General features: G+C 39.5%; 2 protein-coding genes across 2 annotated transcripts; one reads left to right on the plus strand and one right to left on the minus strand.

The window, feature by feature from the left end:
* Positions 1-1,852: 1,852 nt before the first annotated feature.
* Positions 1,853-18,386, plus strand: vav1 (vav guanine nucleotide exchange factor 1; the record flags this gene model as incomplete). The annotated part of the gene is made up of 28 exons (XM_079220393.1): positions 1,853-1,939; positions 2,040-2,156; positions 4,431-4,547; positions 6,363-6,421; positions 7,091-7,156; positions 7,281-7,389; positions 8,175-8,270; positions 8,394-8,462; positions 8,560-8,663; positions 8,759-8,858; positions 9,258-9,353; positions 9,891-9,959; positions 10,077-10,163; positions 10,250-10,335; positions 10,428-10,563; positions 10,646-10,755; positions 11,645-11,746; positions 11,836-11,930; positions 12,017-12,039; positions 12,215-12,251; positions 12,815-12,951; positions 14,315-14,380; positions 14,592-14,623; positions 15,667-15,777; positions 16,740-16,827; positions 17,198-17,339; positions 17,551-17,702; positions 18,182-18,386. The coding sequence occupies 28 exons, from the start codon at positions 1,853-1,855 to the stop codon at positions 18,233-18,235; spliced, it is 2,547 nt and encodes an 848-aa protein (XP_079076519.1). The 3' UTR covers positions 18,236-18,386.
* Positions 18,387-19,458: 1,072 nt separating this feature from the next.
* On the minus strand, positions 19,459-22,065 carry ubl5 (ubiquitin like 5). Its single transcript, XM_079219075.1, has 5 exons — positions 21,994-22,065; positions 21,561-21,625; positions 20,790-20,873; positions 20,670-20,707; positions 19,459-19,800 (listed from the first exon to the last, which is right to left on the minus strand). The coding sequence occupies exons 2-5, from the start codon at positions 21,614-21,616 to the stop codon at positions 19,757-19,759; spliced, it is 222 nt and encodes a 73-aa protein (XP_079075201.1). The 5' UTR covers positions 21,617-21,625; positions 21,994-22,065; the 3' UTR covers positions 19,459-19,756.
* Positions 22,066-22,073: the final 8 nt, after the last annotated feature.

The following is a 22,073-nucleotide window of genomic DNA, read 5'->3' on the forward strand; positions in this document are numbered from 1 at the left end:
TAAATCTGCCATTCAGACGGGTGAATAAGATACTTACAGTTTCAAGAGTAAAAGTACATAATGCACAAACATTGGTAGATAGTAGATAGTATGTAAGTATAGATACTGTTGGGAACTTAATCCTTAACAATAAGTAATATTTTTGAAATAAATATGTTTTGCATGGAAAATCTGCAAAATAACTTGTTACTTCAACATAATGATGTAGGATTAAAAAGTAATATTCCTCTCAATTTCAGCATAGTAGACATCCAAAGTAGCATATATTGTATTGTATTTGAGCAAATGTGCTTAATTGTATTTCACAATGCTGTGTCCATGTGTTGCACATCAGAACTTGACAGCTTGAATTGCTGACAGCACTAGTTTACACATATTTTGATCCAGTGACACTAAATAAGTGATTCTCCGCTGTGAATTAATTCAAACAATATATATATATATATATATATATATATATATATATATATATATATATATATATATATATATATATATATATATATATATATATATATATATATATATATATATATAAAATCCTATGTAGATATAGGACTTTACTTTTGTAGTTTAAGATACTACTTAATCTTTAATTCTGGGTTTAGTTGGAATTTCTTAATAAATTTGAGTTAACTCTACACAACACAGTTGAGCTGCAATTCTGAATAAAATTAGGCTGAAATTATAACTATAATTAGGCTGAAATTTGTAAAAAAAAAAAATTGTACAATCAACTCAAAAAGTATGTTCAACTTCAAAATTCAACTTAACATTGTGTAACGACATAAAAATGGATCTTTGTGAAGAAATGTTCAACTTGATGCCGTTAAATGATGCATATGACCTCCACAAACCTAAATACAAATTGCATATGCATCAACTGAGGTCATTTTACCACATTGGAAGTGTGTGTGATTGTCTAAATAATATGGTTGCCCTTGCAACACAATTGTCGTTTGATAAACTCTCTTTCTGTACTGCACAAACGCACAGCCTCTCCTATTCTATCTGATTTATTGGTACACATACAAACGAACCATATAAACCTTTGCTTTTATCAACGTGTAACACTCAGCAGCAGCTGCAGCAGTTGTGTGTGTATGCATGTGTGTGAATGTGAGGGTGCGTCAGAGAAAAAAGGAAGTTGCGGGATGAAGTTAAAAGTCTTCGACACAGTGCAGCGCTGCAGAACACCCACCACGGAAGAGAGGCAGAGCGAGAGCGCTGAAGTCTGACAATGAGTTAGTGAAAGGAGAACATTGTGACAGAAGACAGAGAACTAACAGGAGAAACCGAAGGTAAGAGCTGATTGTAGATCCCACACTGCTGTGCAGTTAGAAAATGATTACGTTGTCTCTGGGAACGGTGCCTTTTTTAGTTTTTTTCTTATTCTACAAAGTTTCAAGAGGGCCGCCTCAATATTTCACTGAAAGGACCGCGTGAGAGCGACTGATGAGCTGCTGATTTGGTTTCCGACTGAATACATTATCAATAACTTCCATATTCAGGTTCCAGTTTACTGAGGATTATGGCAGAAGTTAAACTGTTACAAAGTGAGATTTAGAGCAACATTATTCGTGTAATGCAGGAGCAAACGCTGTCACGCTTCAATTGCATGTGTATGTGCAAATTCAGACGGTGAATACATTCAGTGTGAACTCCACAAATGATCCAAAAAGCTTTTGTTCCTGGCTGTGTGAAGCTACCTCTTCTCTGATTGCCAGGAGAGGGTGAACGTGATCTGAGTGACTGCTGGAGGTTGTACACAGCGATCACTGGTGATATTGTGTCCGCGAGAACGTATCTGGCGTGTCAATCAATCAATCGATCTAACCCTCAGAAAACCAAGATGGAGTTGTGGCGGCAGTGTGCGATGTGGTTGATTGACTGTCGAGTTCTTCCTGAGAACCACCGGGTCACATGGGAGGGCGCCCAGGTAAGTCAGCCGTGGTCACATTCACTACACACACCTGCAGGTGAACACGCATCATGTCTTGGTTCCTGATTGTGATTGTGCGTGTCCGTGTGTGTGTCAGGTGTGTGACCTGGCTCAGGCGCTGAGAGATGGCGTGCTGCTGTGCCAGTTACTTAACAACCTGATGCCTCAGGCCGTCAACCTGAGAGAGATCAACCTGCGCCCACAGATGTCCCAGGTAACACACACACACACACACAGAAAAAATATTTTCCTGGCACATTTGCATGGAGCTACGAGGCGTCCGATAGGGAAATACTGTGATCTATATCTGTTCCCATCAGAGGAGTGTAGAGGGGTAGAGATTGAGGAGGGGATGATGATGAAGAACTGAAGAGGATAAACAGCTGAACAGTACTCTGAGAGGTCAAATATTGTTCAACTTTAAAAGTTTTCTTAAACAAATAAAAAGGAGCTTGTCAGTATACTTTAAATTGGTTTTGAATACAGGGGATAACAACTTGTCTGGCTGATCTGTCCACCAGCACTGTTTTAAAGCTCAGCTAATGATCTAATAGCTGTTATATCTGAACAGTTTCTGTAGCCTGGCAACTTCTCCAAGAAACAACCACACACTAAAAAGGCTAATTGTCGTATTTGCAATTTATTTAATTTTTTTGTCCAGATCAAACAAACAAGATATACTGTATGTTGAGTGAGCTTCGGAGAACCAAGCTAACTGTTCCCCCCCCTGTTCCATGTCGCTATGCTAAGCTAAGCTAGTCGTATTCAACAGATCAGACAAACAAAACAAGATGTAATGAGATATAATGAGTTTTGGATGTGCTGGTTATGTTATCTTTGAGCAGAACTAAGCTAGCTGTTTCCCCCTGTTTCCAGTCTTTATGCTAAGCTAGGCTAACCGCATCATATTTTCCCGACAGACTTGAGAGTGGCATCGATCTTTTCATCGGAGAAATCTTTTCTAGAAATAGCAGGGTTCACCCGGATCTGGATCCACACTTAAAACTTGGATCATTTGGGTCAAGCTTTTAAGACATCATGCGAGATAAACAGATAAACAAGCCCTCAAGTGCTCGGAAGAGAGAATTTAAAGTAAGGCTGTAAGCAAAATATGAGACGTGTGAAAGACAGAGGGAAGTTTGTGTATGTGTGTGTGTGTGTTTGTGTGTGTGTGTGTGTGTGTGTGTGTGTGTGTGTGTGTGTGTGTGTGTGTGTGTGTGTGTGTGTGTGTGTGTGTGTGTGTGTGTGTGTGAAACTCTGGGAAATCCTATGAGTTCAAGAGTGGTTAAGAAACCTCCGGTGATTAACAGAAGACGGGAGTCCACTCTGACGCCTACACACACACACACACACACACACACACACACACACACACACACACACACCTTATGATGTTACACAAGTAGAGGATCTTCCCTCTCTTGCAACACTATGCTGTGGTGCAGGGATATGCCCCAGTGTGCTCTCCCGGCAGTGATTCAACGTGTGTTCAGCAGTATCAGTTAGAACTCAACGTTTCCCCTTTTCTCAAATTAGAGTTCCGCATTTCCCACTGCTGAACAGACAGAGACGCAGAAGTGAGTGAGCGAGACAGAGAGAGAGAGAGCAGCTGGTTCAGGAAGTTCTGTAAAAGACGTGTGTCTGACATGTTGTAAAGACACATTGTGCACTGCGCTCTCTGTGGTTTCTTTTGTAGTTATGTTTTAGTTATAAAATAAATGCGCCCTTCGTATTGCTTCTTTTAGCATGAGATGTTTCCCCGTGTTGGTTCATAGCTCTTCGTCTTTCTGTGGCCCGTGTGGCTGAGCAGCATTCATGTACGCCTTGTGCAGCTGTTCATTTAGTATGTCACTTAAGGTGAGAAAGCAATCGGCTCATGAGACAAGCAGCAATACTTTGACACTTTGTGTGGTTGTCTTTACTGTATCTTACTATATAATCTTCTTTTTTTTTTTGTAGCGCCACATTATTTGTCTTTTTTAATGTTTCGTCTAATTTGTGTGTGTTTATGCTGAATGTTGCCACAGATATTCCTTTAATGTTGTTGTCAGTTATCATTTTTTTGTCTTTTTTGTCTCTAGCCGTGTATGAAATTGTGTACATACATACATTCATGTTCCCCAGAGGATGAACCCGACTCACTTTGGTGGTCACCTGACTTTGCCTCTAGTGCCACCAGTGGCTCAACGTCTACTGGACAGACTGGCACAATATTCAGTCTCTAGACATTTATGGTTTTAACTTGATGAATACTGACTTTGGTGATCCTCTGACTTTTTCTCAGCACCATCATCAGGTCAACAATGTAATTTATATAATACTTTAGTTTATGACCAAATACCTGCAATATAACTGACAGATCTATGTAGTCTTGTTCATGACTTGAACTCTGGATAGATTGTAGTTGATGAATGTTCTGTGGATCAACAAACTGTTTTAGTAGAAGTAAAGAAGTAAACATTTGTGTTTTTGTTTTTGTTTTTTTTAGTTCCTATGCCTGAAGAACATCCGGACGTTTCTGGGAGTTTGCCAGGAGAAGTTTCATCTCAAAAAGAGTGAACTGTTTGAAGCCTTTGACCTGTTCGATGTTCGAGACTTCGCAAAGGTATCGCAGCACCTCATCGTCCCACATGCAGCCATCCATTACCGTAGAGTACAGTACAGTATGAGGGAAACACACGGTGCCCTCTTACTACAGCCATTATGGTAGAAGACAGAAGCGTGAACAGAGTCCTAACGCCTCACTGCAGCTTGCAGACACCCACAAAGACCTGACAGGAAGTACTTTGGTGATTCTCTAATGGAAGCGGCTGAGTGAACGAATGAATTCAGTAGTTCTCTTTCACTTTTGGTGCAGCGCAGCCACAGCAGTTTAGTGTGAACGAAAGCAAATTCAAAATGAGCACTTGTTGCATTTCCATGTACAAATAAGAGGAAGCAAAGTCTTTAAGCACAGAATGAGTCAGGAGGTGGACCTTAACTTTACTGTGGAGCCTTTTTACAGCTTTTGTTCCTTCCACATGGTGGTGAACGGCATGATTGGTATAAAAATTGGTTGTTAAAAAAAAAAAGAAGTCATTCAGAAGCTTTTTTTTAAAAGTAGTATTACCTCACTGAAAATATGCCACTATAATTTAAAGGTGCTAAATTCGATATTCGGAGCATATCTGTTGCCGCCGCACGACGGCCGGCAGACAACGGCAACAGTGCTCATAGTGTTTACCTGAGGGGGAACCAAAGGTGTTATCAGCTGTAACCGCCGTATGAGTGCAGAGCGGCTGCCGTGCGCTAACCAGTGGGGAACACTCACATGCACTCACATGCACTAAATAGCACAAGTGCAGGGAGAGTGGCTTAATACTCTGCATGCTCTGAATATCATAGAGAAGCTTCAAAGTCTTGCATTTAAAACATTTACTTTGGTATAAATGACAAGTCACCATTTAAACGGGGTTGTGTGTCGAGAAGTAGTGCGGTACACTTTCCTCCAAAACAACATATTTAACAAACAAAATATAATGGTCCTTTTAATGTGATTTAAAGATAGGCAGGCAGATTTTGTTTGAGTTCTTTATTGTCATGTGCTCAACAGTTAGTGTTTCCAGTATGTATGCTAAGCTAAGCTAAACTAAGCTAATCAGTTACTTAAAGTATGTCTTCTGTGCAAACCTTTCTCTTACCACATTTTAAGATATACCTGTATCTGTTCTTATTTAACAGAAAAAACATGCGCGTGATGCCAATCTTCTCATCTAACTCTGAGCTAATAAGTGCATATCCCAAAATGTCTTCTTTTTTTTATCTGGTCTTCTTCTTTAGACTCTCACTTCTCAATGTTTTCCTCTTATCGCTGTCTTGAATAAAATTAGAAATTAGACGAAAACTATTGATCAGTACCGACCGTAAAATATATTCTTTCTTTGGACAGCGTGTCTATTTCTTATCCCCAGAAGTGTCGTGACAGGCCCACCTTCTTTTTTTTATATTTCTGTCTGAAAGAAAAGAACCTTCGTTCAGGCGGCAGCTTTTGAATTACAATGTGTTTCTCACTGCAACTCTGGATTACGTTTCAACGAGACCAGAAGTCAAATGTGACTCTGTAAAGAGAGAAGTTATAAAGCATTTAATCACATAACACCAAGTCCCACACGGTGTTGCTTCATCACACAAAAGAAGTGGACGGCTGTGGGACATCTTTGAGTTTGTTTTCTGATCACATCTCTCATGAAATGAGTTATCTGATATCACTCATCATGATACTGCAGTTCTCACTTAAGCAGTCAAATAGTGTGAAAATGAGAATGAAACCAGTTCAGAGGAGAATGTTTCAAATGTGAAACAGCTCTTAATCTCTAACAGGCTGTGTGTCTCTCTGTTCACCACATATTAACTCTATACTGTGTGTGTCTGTGTGTGGCAGGTCATAGACACTTTGTCCATACTCTCTCATTCGTCCATTGCTACACAAGGAAGACTCCAGTAAGTAACTTCCTTCCTTTGTGATGTAATCAAAGTGTTGATGCTGTTTCTTTTGGGAGTACCTAACTGTATGCCCCTCTTTTTAGCATTTATAAGCAGTATTAATAAATGTGTTTATATAGAGACTTTCTAGTCTTCCAACCACTCAAAGCGCCGTACACTACATTAAAACATACACACACACACACACACACACACACACACACACACACACACACACATACAGTTGCACACACATGAATACATTGAAGTGCCACCCGCTCATCGGGATCTAATCTAATACTTTATAAATGGTTTATAACACAATGTTGTGTAGTTGTTCAGTAGAGGTTGTGTTGGTTTTGGTTTGCTCTAAAGTAGAAATAGCTGATAACAGCAAAAAACTAGACTATATTTAGTTTGAAAAGTTAAAGTTTTGCAGAATAAAACCTTCATTTAAAACGGCATTTGATGACTACATGTTCAACATATTACAGTTTTCTTGGCACTTAAAAGCGGAATCTTTTTAATACATGTTAGTTCCACAACAGTAATGGCAACTTGTCTACTTCCGCCTACAATGTGAATTAAATAGGAACATAACATGATAACAAGTTATTGTCATTATCCCCTCACCGTTCTGCTTTTACCACCATCGCCTACAAACACACACTCTTTCTCCACCTCCAGGCCTTTCCCTTTGGAAGGATGCACTCCGGATGAAGAGATCTACAGCGGCCTGTCTGACCTGATAGAGTGAGTCTTTTTCTCAGTAACGTTACAATAATCATCTTGAGGCTGAACATTACTGTCAATTAAAAATTCATACAGCAGAGTCCACTTCAAGTGTTTGCTAAACGTGATTTTATACAACTATCAGTGACACGGTGGACGAGGATGATGACTTGTACGACTATGTGGAGGACGAGGACAACGAAGGAGACGAGATCTATGAAGACTTGATGAGGACGGATGCACAACCTGAAACTGTGAGTGAACCTCAGGACTAAGAGGACGGTGTTGGCTTTCTTTTGGCAACCAGGTCTGTCTTTGACCACAGTTGTTCAGAAATCCAGGGTCCAGCCTCAGTCTGATGATCTAAATTGTGGCCTATATAACCCCGTAAAATTAGGCTTTTTCACTTGAGAACATTAATGTGTGTACCTTAGTAAGTGTGAATTTGCAAAACAAAAGCAAAGATTAGAGGACAATTTGAGAATAAAGACAATTTTGTGTTGGAGAAATATGTCTCTGGTTTCCGAAGCTGTTGATCATCTCCGTAGGAGTTTTTTTTTTCAATGTTTCTCTATTTGAGCTCCTTTAACAGAACACTTTAGATAGCAGCCCCATCCAATAAATACATTATGTGGAAATGTCACCCAGCTACATAATTCATTAAAGCACAAGCTGTCTATGGTTGCTCGTGTAAATGAGACCTCAGGAGAGTCGGAGTGAGAAATAAAAGGACCTCAAGGGGGAAAATGCCAGTATTTTATCAAATATGTATGCAACAATTGGACTATTGTTTCTCCAACAAATTACTTCCCAAAAATACTGCATGCAGAAGCAAAAATTGCATTTATTAATTAACCAGTAGGAGAAGCTGAGATCGGCAACAAACTGGCATCGAGAAAAATACATAAAACGAAACAAGTATTACTGCTACAAATGATATCCTTTTATAGCAAACATATGTAAAGATTAACATGAAAAATATCCTCTTGTCTGGGCTCTTCATGCTTCATTTAACATGTTTTCGCGTGTGTTTCTGCAGCAGCAGAAGGCCGGAGTAGACAAACGAGAGTGCTGCCTGCAGGAGATCAGACAGACGGAAGAGAAATATTCCGATACACTGCAATCTATATTACAGGTGTGCACACGCTTACGATCTGATGAATGGAGATCTGTGCATTTACACACATGGGCACACATGCATGCATTTCTTTGCACATTTAAAGGGAGAGTAACAACCACGTCTTCTATATTTGTGCAGCACTTTATGAAGCCTCTTCAAAGGTTTCTCCAGGCTCCAGACATGGAGAGTATCTTCATCAACATAAAGGTACGGGAGAAGATTTTCTACACGCCTGGTTCACGTGGACAGTTCAAGTCCACCTTCATGTATTTAGCCGTGTTTTTCTGTGTATTTGTATTTGAAGGATTTGGCAGACACCCATCGCGAAATGTTGGAGGAGGTCCGGAGTTCCATCCTCGATTACGGAGCAAAGAACCTGCACCAGGTGTTTCTGAAGTACAAGGAGAGGTACACAACACACACGGACATTCCTTCTGTTGTATAGTTACACTACAAATACATGTATGTTGTAATATGTTATAATATACGTCGTCGTCCCCCAGGCTCTTGCTGTACGGTCGTTACTGTAGTCAGGTGGAAACGGCGACAAAACACCTGGACAAGCTTTCGAATACGAGGGAGGACATCAAAATGAAACTAGAGGTGAGGAAGAGAATCGCTGATAAGAGCACAGAAGCACGGAGGAGGTGTGTCTGTTCGGGTACTTGTAAGGTTCAATTGTGCAGATTCAGTCTGATCTAAAGGTAAAGTCTCAATACGGTATGACAAGTATTACAACTTCATAGTTTAACAATGTAAAATACAAAGAGTATTAACTGGCGGTAGCTTTTATTTAACATTGGTCTATGCAGGAAATGTTTTTCTACAGCGGAATTTTTTATTTGGGTTTGGTTGAGGACCGCTGCACAACGTCCTCTTAACACAAATATAGTTAACTGCAGATGTTTACTCTCTCTCTCTCTCTCTGTCTCTCTGTCTCTGTCTCTCTCTGTCTCTCTCTCTCACACACACACACATTATATCTCTCTCTCTCTCTTTCAGGAGTGTTCAAACAGAGCAAATAGTCGACGGTTTTCTCTCAGGGATTTACTCATGGTCCCGATGCAGAGGGTCCTCAAATATCATCTGCTGTTACAGGTGTGTGTGTGTGTACGTGTACACTGTGCTTAAGTACAATCTTTTTTGTTTTCAGGTCACTTCTAGTCCACATTACAGAGAAGGATATTGTTCATTTATCCGACAGCTTTAGTTCCTTTACAAATTGTACAATTCACAGAAATAAGCAAATTAACAGAAAATGAATTGGCAACTAACATTTCATGTATTTGCTGCTTCTCCTTTTTAAATATGTAGATTTACTTTGAATAGTTTTGAGGTTTGGACGAGTATAAACTAGCATTGTGTATTGTGACGCTGTGCATTCTGGGTAAATGTAACAAGCTTTCCTTTGACATTTTCAGAAGTTGTCAAAACCAAACAATCAATCAATAAATCGGGCAAATAATCAGCAGATTAATGCATTACAGAAATAATCAGGAGCTGCAGTACCATACAAAATAGCTCCACCTCAACCAACTACCACATTAAAATCCTGCTTTTAGAATAATGTATGAATTATAATCATCTACTAATATAATATATAGTCATTTATGCTTGTTCATTTCGTGCCTGCAGGAGCTGGTGAAGCACACGACTGACCCGACAGACAAGGACAACCTCCGCATAGCTCTCGACGCCATGAGAGTAAGTGTTTATGTCAATCACCAACCATCATATCATTTAGGATATTTAGATATATTTAGAAACACTCATTCGTTCGTCTACGTGTGTGTGTGTGTGTGTGTGTGTGCGTGTTTGCAGGACCTGGCGCAGTGTGTGAACGAGGTGAAGCGCGACAACGAGATCATCAGGCAGATCACCACCTTCCAGTTGTCCATAGAAAACATGGTGAGGTCACATTCTTTACTTTGACTTTCTTTTCGGCTTTTTATTTCATATTTTACCGATCATCCTCACTCTCCTCTGCTCTTCAGACTCAGTCTCTCGCTTTCTACGGTCGGCCCAAGATCGACGGAGAGCTGAAGATCTGCTTCCCGGAAAAAAAGTCTAAACAGGACAGGTGTGTGTTGTTTGTGTCTCTGTGTATCGTTCATGTTTCATGTGTTACTGCCGTATATCTGACCATGTGTTGCATCCGTGGCTCTTCATCAGGTATGCCTTCCTCTTCGATAAGGCCATGTTCATCTGTAAAAAGAAGAGCGGAGAGACGTTTGAGCTAAAGGAGATCATTGAACTCCAGTACTACCAGATACGAGACGAAACCACAGGAGAAAAGGACAATAAGAAGGTCTTTCTACTTCCCCGTTGCACCAATTATACCCGACATCTATAAAGCATTGATAAAGCTAACAGTGTTTGTTTGTGAACAGTGGTCCTATTTGTTCCTTCTGCTGGACTGCAACGGGAGGTGTGGATACGATTTATTCTTCAAAACCAGAGACCTGAAGAAGAAATGGCTGGAACAGTTTGAGATGGCTCAGTGAGTTATCACACATGGAAATAAATACACACAGAATTATTGCCAAAAATCAGAATAAAGAAGGTCTGCAAGTGCAAACTTTTGAAGAGTAGTTTAGTACTTTTGCTGTTTGGCTTTTATAAAGCCTCAGCCTCCGATGATGGATGCAGCATAATTTTGGAGATGCTTAGTGGTTGGACAGTCTTCTTTAAAGCGGCTATAATCAATATGTTGACACTAATAATGGATTAAATGAATATGTCTAATGTGAACACAGAGGATTGTCCCCAGACTCCTCAAAATATCTCTCAGCTAATTGATTTGGTTTTCTGGGCTGCAACTTCACTTTTTTGGTTCACTGGTGGTTTTCAGGTGCAGCAGACAAAAACAAAGCTGTAGAAACAAAGCGTGCACTAGCTGCCCAGCACCAAACACCAGACGAACAGACTTAGCAGTTGCCAGCAAGATATTTCCCTCAGGAGTTGGTAGACACCAAAAACAGACCTAAAAGAGAGTAAATATTGGACTTACCGTACATTTGCCTGGCAAGTTTGTTACTGCTGCCTTCAAGTGGCAACAGATTTGTCAGTTAATGGCGTTTTAAGTTAGTCAAATATGTTATTATTTCCAATGTAAATCACATCAGAATAGAAACAGCTCGCTGTTGACAGACACTGACTTGTTACATTTTAGCTGCATGGTCTTATGCTGCATCTCTGTTGATTGCGCAACACTATAGGAAATGCACATGATTTGTAGATTGTTACTTGCAATCTGCACTGTGTTGCTGCTGCTGCTGGTTTCTCCACTCTCAGGAATACCAAATTGATGCTTTCTTGACAGAGGGCAACAACAGATGTTGTACTTTCTTGAATATAGTTGTTTAAACAGTTGTACTTCTTGTTTGCAGGTCGAATATGTGTCCAGATAACTCCACAGCCAACAACCACGACTTCCAGATGCACTGCTTCGAGGAAACCGCCTCCTGCAAGGCCTGCTCGATGCTGCTAAGGTACTTTGTCTCACTAGCGGTTTCTCTCAGTTAGGCTCGTAGCTCCAATTTGTTTTCAACATTTGAATCTCTCCATCTGTCTCCTGCAGAGGGATATTTTTCCAGGGCTATCGCTGCACTCGCTGTAAAATGGCTGCACATAAAGAGTGTTTAGGAAGAGTCCATGCCTGCGGACGAAGCTCAGGTCCGTATAAGTGTGCGTGTGTTCAGTATCTCTAACGAGCGTAATTATCACTTCTCTCGCATTAAATTGTCTTCTCTATATTGCAGATCACACTGGTACTGTGAAGAAGGTAAGACTGCATTTATCGTTGGCGTTGTGGAAACGTTTTATATTATTCAGGTCGAGGTGATGAATAAGCCTTTGTTGGACTTCTTTCCTCTCCCTGCACACTATTTCACACAGCAATTTCAATGCCATTTGATTAACTCTTCCTCCAATTTAGTTTTTGTCTTTTGTTCCTCCAGAATAAAACGCAGAGGTCCTCCGGGCATTCCAGCATTGGTAAGACAAATGTTATCTTAAATGTAATCTCCCTAGAGATATTTACAATTGAGGCCTTTTATGAATTAACTTGTAAAGCCGGCAGAGAGGCGTCCTTATCCAAGAGCAGAAGGGTTAAAATAATATACACATCATATCCCTTTTCTATTGAGTATTTTAATCATTTGATGAATATGACGCAACCAAATTGCTCACAGATGCATGCAATGAAGAAGATCACTTGCAATAGGCTTGCAGAGATTATGAAAGATTGCATAAGCTCCATTTAGCCCCTGTCGCTCTCCACAAAATATCCTGAACCATTGGTGGAGAGTGTAAAACAAACAGGTACTTCTGGGGGTGCAATGCGATTGTTAGATATACTGGAGTTATGTCTTCACATGACGGATTTGTTATGTAACACCGTGAGCCTTTTGTTCGCCCCGCTTCCTCTCCAAAACTGCCTCCTAAATGTTCTCGAGTAAATTAAATACTTGATGGAGTCAAAGGTCTTGCATTGGCTATCAGATCTCCTGACGCAAATCTTAACGTCTCCTCTTCCTCTTCCTCGCTCTCTGCCTCAGGATTTCCTAAGATGGAGGTGTGTCAAGAGTATTATGGCTTGCCTCCGCCCCCCGTGGGCTTCGGCCAACCGCTTCACCTCTCCAAAGGTGACATCATTGAGCTGACCCGGGCGGATGCTGACCTGCCATGGTGGGAGGTAGCGTTAAAAAACAACAAAATACAAGCGTACACTATCTGGCGGGGGCGGTGGGAGGGGAGTCACACGTTATTTAGTTGTGTGTTCGAGCCCTGCTTCCTGTGGTTACCGTGTCGGTGTGAAATGCTTTTGTCTCTTTCAGTCTCTTTTGTCATTTTCCTCTCCGTATCTCGTTCCACTTCCTCCCTCAGGCGCAACCCGCACTCGTGCCTCCGCTGTGTGATTCATTTGAAAAGGTTTTGATATGGAAAATAAATCAAACCTGGTGGCTGAGTGCCATTTAGCTGCTTCAGTTTCAGGGTTGAATAGAACGGAGCCAACGTCAGAGTTATTAGTAACACCTGGTTTGAAGCAGACCTTTGACATTTACATTGTTGCTGATCATTTTTACAAAAGCACACTGTAGTTAGAAGGTTGACGTAGGAATTTTTTTTTACGACTTCTCACACTTTTTTTGTCAGTCATGCTACGATTGCAGGATTTATTTATTTAACCTCCTGAGCCCTGCTTAAGATGGCAGCGTCCATAAACACTACATAAAAAGACAGATAACAGACTTTAAAACAGCAAAAATCTAAGAACAACATAAAAACATAACAATTGCATATTAAAGATTTTTTGGCATTTTTTTTTGTTGCATCAATCAAATAATTTCCATCCTATGTTTGGGTTTCTATACAGAAAATGTACCAGTGTTCATTCTACGGTTGTATAAGAAGAGCATCTTTTCGTTTACCTGATGGTGCATTCAAGTGCTTGTGGAAACTTCATTAGTCGATATTTGAGATCTGTCCAACATCATTAGATTCACAAAAATAAGTAAAAGTGGATTCTGAAAAGGTTTCTTCTAGTTCAGCAGCCTTTCAAGTCTTTTATGTTGAAGTACACTTCCTGCTTTCGCTGACTATAATTACATTGCCTGATGGAAATAACCAACTAAAGTCACTAAAAGCTATTTCGTTTCTTTGTTCCTTGCTGCAAGTTCATTTTAAATAAATAGAGAGAAGAAAAGACTCAAGTCTTAGCTTTGATCTGTCAAATTGTACGTAATGTGAAGTCTTTGTAGTAAAAAGGCTAAAGCATGCAAAGCAGTGGAACTGTTGGATCCACAATATTTGATTAATCTTTTACTCTCAAACTTCCTTTTATTAATCATCACTTCGGATTTCAAGACTTCCTCAGTAATTCCTACCTACATATTTGGTGTAAATGTTCTCAGATCGATATCGACTGCTTGTGATTTGTTTTCGGGTGTTGGTTTGTTTATGAGTTACTTGTTCGTGTTGATCTTATTATCCATCTATACGTTCCTATGACTGCTTGGTCCGGCCTTGTGATTTGCTGTTGTGTGTGTGACACTCAGGGAAGGAACCTGACAGTGGGTCAGATGGGATGGTTCCCCTGCCAAAAGGTCCAGCCCTACATCTCCGTGAGTACGAAAACCACGAGCCAACATGAGCTCCTGAACGCCACATACAAAAAAAATGCTGTAAAAAACTTTTTTATTTGATTTTATGAAGCAGAGAACACAAGAAAACAGAGTAATGGCAGACATGTTCAGTTTAGGTGGTATTTGTACTGAAAGAAACCAGTGAGCTGTGTTTTAAGTCTAACCTCGGTGTGATCTCACCCTCTCCCAGAGGCAGACCTCGGACCTGTCGGGCTTCAACTGGTGAGCAGCAACAGGAACTCGGTGACATGACTTTCTCACCAAACCTCTGTTAACCTCATGGCTGTAATTATTCCTGTAATGTAGGAAGGAACGATTAAGACCACAGAGCTGATACAGAAAAACCCAAGAGCCACAAAAACAGAAGTAGAAAATGAAAAGAGCTTTTCGAGCAGTTTTGGCTGTATAAAAGTCATCTGTAGTTACTCGTCATCTGTCATCATGATACTGATGATATTACAGCACACACGTGCACACAAGAGACATAGTAAAAAAGCAAAACGAGTACAATCAAAACAAGTGATACAGTGATTTAGTTACAATGATGTATGAACTCAAGAGGACTCAAAATTAATTTCATTTTTTGTTTGTTTTATGAACGGCTTGTGAAAATGCAGATGTCCTCTCAGTATCCATGTATTGGATTTAAAATGAGTAACTTCAGTGCTGCCTGGTGGCAACATTAAATACGACACTGTGGAGTGAAACTAAAACACAAAGTTACTGATCGCTCCAAATGTCACACACGTCATTTTTATACAAACTAAAACGGCAGCAGTCAGTTTCATAAAAATGAAGAAAATAAACCTTAGTGACACTTTAGTTAATGCGCCCCTATTTAGCATTTATAATAAGTGCATAAATAGATAATACATGTTTTATAGCGTAGTTGTAAGCAGATACAAGTGTTTGTTACTGGATGTGTCAACAACTATAAGTGGAGGTTGGTGTATAAACAGATAATGAATGATAATATAGTAAAATACAGTTTTAATGATATAGAACATCCATATGAGAAGTTTTAACTGCTGACAAATGCTGTACATAATAAGCAGTTAGAAATCATAGTATACACATTATAGTGTAAATTATTTGTACACTTATTAGAAATGCTAAATAAAGGAATTTAAAGTAAAGTGCTCAAGAAACTTTAAAGCAAATTATTGTAACTTTTATTGAAACAGACACTTTTATTTCTTCTTTTAAACAGTTTAGACTCTTGCTTTAAGCCAATAATAAGGTTCTGATTCTCACTGTGATTGAAGGTTTGCAGGGAACATGGACAGAACCGCCGCCAAGAACCTGTTAATGTCCCGGTCCGATGGAACGTTCCTCGTGCGGCAGAAGAGTGGAGGAGAGTTTGCTATCAGCATCAAGTAAGCCTTCACAGATTCAGCGGTTAAGATCATTTTATCTCGAGGAATCTTTATTTCATTTTCTGTTTCCAGATCACTGATATGGTCATTTGCAAGTTGAAAGATGGCTAGATATCTAGGTCAAAACTGGGTTAAATTTGGTTTAAAAGTAAAGGTTTGTTTTATAAGTTGTGGTTGTATTCAGTACAATATTGTTGCAACAACATTTAAATGACTATATTGTAGTGTGAAGCAGGTCATACTGTGTTGCTACATGTTGAAATGCTGTTGAAACACGTATGTAACTATTCTCTTAAATTAAATGATCCTTTTCCAGCTTCTTAACTTTAAGAATTTGCTGCTTTTTTCGTCTTGAATTGTAATTTATAAAACATATGTTTGTTTTTTAACTGTTGCTCAGACAAAACCAGCTATTTGAAGACATTGCCTTGGGCTCTGGGAACTTTTTTCACAATTGTCTGACATTTTAAGGACCAAACAATAAGAAGAAAGTGATCTTCAGTTTCATTGATAATGAAAGTGATTGTTGGTCGCAGCCCTTTATGTAAACCAGATGTCTAAAGTTTTAAATTACACAGCTAAAGGACCAAAGTCTGCTTGCTCAGCAATGTTATATGATGACTCAGCTAAACATAGAGACATTGCTGAATTTGCGCTGGTATCGCTTCCTCTCAAAAACAGGACAATACATGCTCCCCAACATAGAACTAGTACCTCATATGTAATCACATTCTCATATGAAAGCCACTAATCTTTGCAGAAGTTGAAAGACTTTCCTTCATTTTAGAGGAGCACCGACACCAGTCGGCTATCAAACTAAACAATGCTCACTATTCAACCTCTTTGTGATCATAGACCCAAGACAAATGATTAAAATACCCCAAACACTGAACTTTCCCCTTTTAATGTTATTCATTTTATTGCTTTCTATTTTATCCACAACCTTCTTTCTGCTCTTCCAGGTTCAACATGGACGCCCGACACATTAAGGTCACGTCCGCTGATGGCCTGTACCGCATCAATGAAAAGAAAGCCTTCAAGGGTTTAGTCGTAAGTTTAAGAAGAAATACATTAAAACTGCCCTTTACGTTTTGAGTTATTTCCTCCTGTCAAACTGCATCCATCATCTGCTTAACCTCCTTAACCTCTTTTAAATCCCTCTTGACAACACACTTTTATGTATGTGCTTTCCCAGGGGTTTTGGCCTGAAGAGAAGACATTCTCTTAACTTTGATTTTATATTGTTATATTTAAATTATTGTCAAGCTATTTTAAATTGTCTTCCATTTCTATTTTATAAAGCACTTTTGCAGCCTTTGTTTTGAAAAGCGCCGATATAAATAAAGTTTATTATCATCATTTGTATCCCTCTCACGTGTTCCTCCTACTCTCTTTCTCCTCTCGTTGCGGCTCCTCGTAGGAGATGATTGAGTTTTACCAGCAGAACTCTTTGAAGGAATACTTTAGGGACGTGGACACCGCGCTGTGCACGCCGTACAAACAACCAGAGCAAAGCAACGCGCCTGACAACACGCCGCACAGCCCACCAAGCACAACCCCAGGTACAGCACATCTCTGTCACTTCCCACTATTACGATCATGTTTAAAGAATCGTTTGACAATTTGGGAAATATATGCGAATTTGCTTTCTTGCCGAGAGTCAAATGAGAATATGGACATTCGGGTGGTATCGATCTTCTGATCAAACTCTCGGTAAGAAAGCAAATAAGGGGATTTCATCCATATTAAATATTCTTTGGCCTCTTCTGGCAGGAGGCAGCCTGAGGAATTTCGGCGTCGTGAGGGCCCGGTATGACTTCTCCGCCAGGGACCGCTCGGAGCTGTCGCTGCAGGAAGGAGACACCATCAAGATCCTGTCCAAGAAATGCCACAGTGGGTGGTGGAAAGGAGAGGTGTACGGCCGGGTGAGGACATTGCAAACATAAAAAGAACTAGAAAGCTGCACTCAGTAGAGTGCAGATCTACGTCTGAAACCACCAAAACCACCACTGCTGAATGAATACAACCCACAGCTGACTAACTTTTCATCGAAACACCAATGGCCTGCAAGGTGCAGTCAATGGCCGTATAAAACCAGCAATGAAAATGTGTTTCTAGTAAGCGTGAGTCACCAACAACCACGAGAGATCCTTGAGCACACAAGCCGTAACTGGGCACCCAGAATGCAATGCGGTTTGCTGCAGCAGAATGCGAGAACAGTTGTGGACAGACGCAGAAGTGCACACTCACGGACACACACACACACACATAGTCTTACATAATTGATCACATTATTCTCCTAGCGGAGATAAATAAATAATATGAATAACCAAAAATGTTTTAAACAACATTTACAGGTTTTGAGGCAGCTTGTCTTAACCTGCACTGCCCCTTTTGTTTCCAGGTGGGGTTCTTTCCAGCCAACTACGTGGAGGAGGACTACTCTGACTACTGCTGATGGAGATGTGTCGACCCAGACTGTATGTGCGGAGGTCTATGTGATACCTGGCTTCCATCGATCGCATTAACCCATAATGCACCAGTGTGTGCGTGTGAGAGAAATGTTGTTATGTGTGATTTAATGACTGTCTAGTGTGAATAAAAGTTTTGTCCCGCTGATCTGATGAATGTCTGGTTCATTCTTGTACAACTAACTTGGGATTGATGTGCTATATCAACCTCCACTCTTGTGGGACGGGTTTCCAAAACATCTTGGAACCTGGCTGCGGGCTGGGGCACCGTGATGTTGAAAGGGTGTTTTCCAAACTATGGACACAAAATTGGCAGCGCACTAAAATATCATAATGTGACGTAGCATTTAAATTTGACCTTAACTGGAATAAAGAGGTCCGGCCCAAACCATGAAAAAAAAACAGACCAAATAGTCAAAAATATAAAGTATCAATAGCACAGTGTAAAAACCCTCCATTACAAATAGAGCTTCCGCATTAAATAGAAATAAGGAACCTTTAACGGTCTTAAATAGTTGTATATATTATTACGGCTGCACCGATCCAACTTGTTTTATTCCCGATGCTGATACCTGGGCTTTGGTTATCGGCTGATACAGAGTACCAACTTGATACTGGTGTTTAATTATGAAGCTGTAGGCCTCACTGTGTGTAAGTGACTGGTGTTATTTTGTGTGTTAGACATCAGGCTTGACATACACATTCCTTTCCTAACTTTGTGGAACAAAATGTAACAAATAAATATAAATGTACTGAATTATTATTTGTTATAACAATGATATCAGATACCTGATCCAGCTATTGGTCAGTATTGGACAGATATATATCTATATAGATATATATCTATAGTTTTCTACATTGTTTTGATTTCAGTGTTGTAGTTGGTCAAGAGGAGCTTGTATTGCGTTTTATAAATCGATTAGATTGTTAACCTTTAATATAGTAGAAAGTACAATATTTCCATCTTTGAAATATAGTGCAGTAAAAGTTTAAAAAGTAGCAAATAATTGTGATTGTTGAGTAACATACATACCAGTTAGTATTTTAGTACAGTGGTTAAGTAAATAAACTTACTTTATGCCAGTGAGACCAAAAGTACACAATCATATATTGATACTTCTGCTCAATAGGCGTAAACAATGTGTTAGGACAGTTCAAACTATTACAGTTAAGATTATATGACAACAATAACCAGCATTCAGCCTTGTAAGTAGGTAAATATCCGCTTTAATTCCAAAATATCAAAACAAACTGCACAACAACATTTCTTTCACACAATTTGTGGGCAAAAATCTGACGCTAAAACTGAGACCAATGTAATGTCTATGTAGATACTGCTCTCGATACTGCTCCTGCTCTCTTTGATGATCATGATGGTTTCCTGCGACCGGTACAATTTCTGTGTGTGTGGGTGTATGTGTGTGTGTGGGTGTATTTGTGTGGGTGTGTGTATGTGCCCTAATGAAGGGGGTCGTCTGTGTGGCATCGGCCTGTGGTCCTCCTCTGGTCTACTGGTAGTAAAGCTCCAAGTTCATCCCATCATGGATTTCATCTGCAGAGGTTGTGGTTAAGTACAACAGATCAGGATGAAATAGTTCTGCTTTGTAAAAGTTTGCTTCAGTTAATATGATCAAATGCTCTGTTTTTTAGATAATTTAGAAATACATTATCACTGCTGATATCAAATCACTATATAGACTGAGAATGTGTCTGCCAATACATATTTTATCAAAGTTACAAAGATCTCAAAAAGTAATTAAAATCATGCAACTTCCAACTATATTATGAAGATGGTATCTACTTGTGCAAATCATTTTTGAATTAATTTTTTCACGATACCGTAGACCTTTGAACTCCACCCCCAATACAAGAAAAGTAAACAATATTTCAGCTTATTGATAAAAAGCAGGAAATAGATCTTTCTCAAATTGTTAGGATTTAGTGAAGGAAGCATCATGTATTGTGGGTCAGGGTTATTGTTGGCTGGTTTGTTATCTGCTGGTAAATTAGAACGTTATCGGTCCAAAAGTGTAATTTCAGCCAATAATTACTATTAATAGTACGGAGGCTTTTTCTTACAGTAAGTAATGCTATTTCACAGACAGATTTAGAGTCCTCTTTTGAAAGTGGCGAGAGTAAAGTTGTTGGTTATCGTATTGGCCATTACAGACAGACAATAAATGTTATTATTGGTCCACAATTTCTATATTGGTGCACAACTACATCGAGTATGAAGAGCAACCATCCACCCAGCACCCATAATTAAATTACAGACAGCTGGTACCTAACAGTATCCCATGCTTATTTTTAAAGTTTGAAAAAGTTAGTTGGCCTTTGTGAAAATATAAAACCCGGTGACAGAATATCAGTGCCAAGCTGAAGGCAGTGAGTGAGCAGCTGCAAAGATTGTTTCAAGGATACAGTCACCCAGGGACACGTGGTCCTTGAATATGGTATACCTGTGGAAACAGAGGAGGAACAATTATCCGCAAATAGAAGACGCCCACTTGTTATGATCAGTATTCCAGACAAGTAACTTACCATTTCTTTAGTACAATCTTGTCAAAACGTGTTCCTGTCTGAGCAGCAATGAGCTTCTTCAGATCTCCAATAGTGTCCTCAGAGCTGAAACATGTCGGTTAAGGAAGTAGCAACGTGATGGCACCGAAAAAAATTCAGGGTCACAACTAAAACGTGGCTTAACTAGATGTCATTTAGTCTTACTTGGTTCTTCAAAAGCAGTTGAAGGATATTTTCATTGATCTTGGAGGAAGTTGTCTTGAATTACAGAGTGCTCTTGTTTTTTTTAAAGTCAACATGAATAAAGTCTGCACTCAGGATTAATTGGTATGACACTGTATAAAAATGTCATAATGTATACGATTTTGCAGATTAACCTCCAAAGAAAATAAGTTACATGTAGCCTTACAGTGACCTGCATTTCTTTAGGCTTTACGTTAAGGACTACCTATCGAAATAACGTATCTCTCATTGCGCATTCACATTCGATTCCTGTTTAATTTGCAATTAATTCACTTTGCATTTAATGCACACCTGTCTACCACACATATATATTATTTCATATACAATATATTTTGTCCATATTATTTAACTTCTGCATTATTTGATGTCTTTAGAGTCTCGTTTTTACTGTATTCCTTATAATACTATATTGTGAGCATTGTTGGAGGGAGGCATAGAGATGATCTGTAATTAAGTCAAGCTAACTCCACGTGAGCTGTACGTGGGCTCGTGTAATAAACATGTGGTAGAATTATACAGGATTAACTCCAGAGTTTCAGGGAAGGATACTTGCACTTGACCCGGACTTTCTTGCCCAGGCGATCGTTGCAAACCACCTCGATCATTTTCAGTTTCTGTCAGTGGAAGGAAATGTAGACAGTCGGTTAGCATGACATGTGTGAGTGTTGAGTCTAAAACAACTCTCCATAATATAACTTGGGACAATAATGCTCATACATTTAGCTAGTTAGACGCTACAGCCTTTGTGGTTCATTTCCACAACGTGCCACATGAGAGAAACAGAAACTAAACTGTCAAATCAGTCAGGTTATTTTGTCTGGTGTTAGCTAACACCAGCTAGCTAGAGCTCACTACACGCTATCGTTGTATATTGTATGGACCAATATGTTACAAAGCACACAAGAAAACCAACATTCTGTCTTGAATATGTGGATCATTGTTTACATCTACAATTATGGTGTGTTAAATGTGACACCCTTACCTGAAAATTCACAGAAAAATAACAAATATTGCCTTTCGATGGTTTTGTGTGGACTGTTCTCCGTCCGTAAAGCTGATTTG

This window comes from Taurulus bubalis (genome assembly GCF_910589615.1).
Source record: "Taurulus bubalis genome assembly, chromosome: 6".
Taxonomy (NCBI): domain Eukaryota; kingdom Metazoa; phylum Chordata; class Actinopteri; order Perciformes; family Cottidae; genus Taurulus; species Taurulus bubalis.

Bases quoted from the DNA above. Each gene is read 5' to 3' on its own strand.
- ubl5 (XM_079219075.1), bottom strand. From the start codon at position 21,616: ATGATCGAGGTGGTTTGCAACGATCGCCTGGGCAAGAAAGTCCGGGTC. The intron at 20,708-20,789 runs GTAAGTTACTTG...CTGTTTCCACAG, and splicing joins AAGATTGTACTAAAGAAATG to GTATACCATATTCAAGGACC. The intron at 19,801-20,669 runs GTATCCTTGAAA...CAACCTCTGCAG, and splicing joins CCACGTGTCCCTGGGTGACT to ATGAAATCCATGATGGGATG.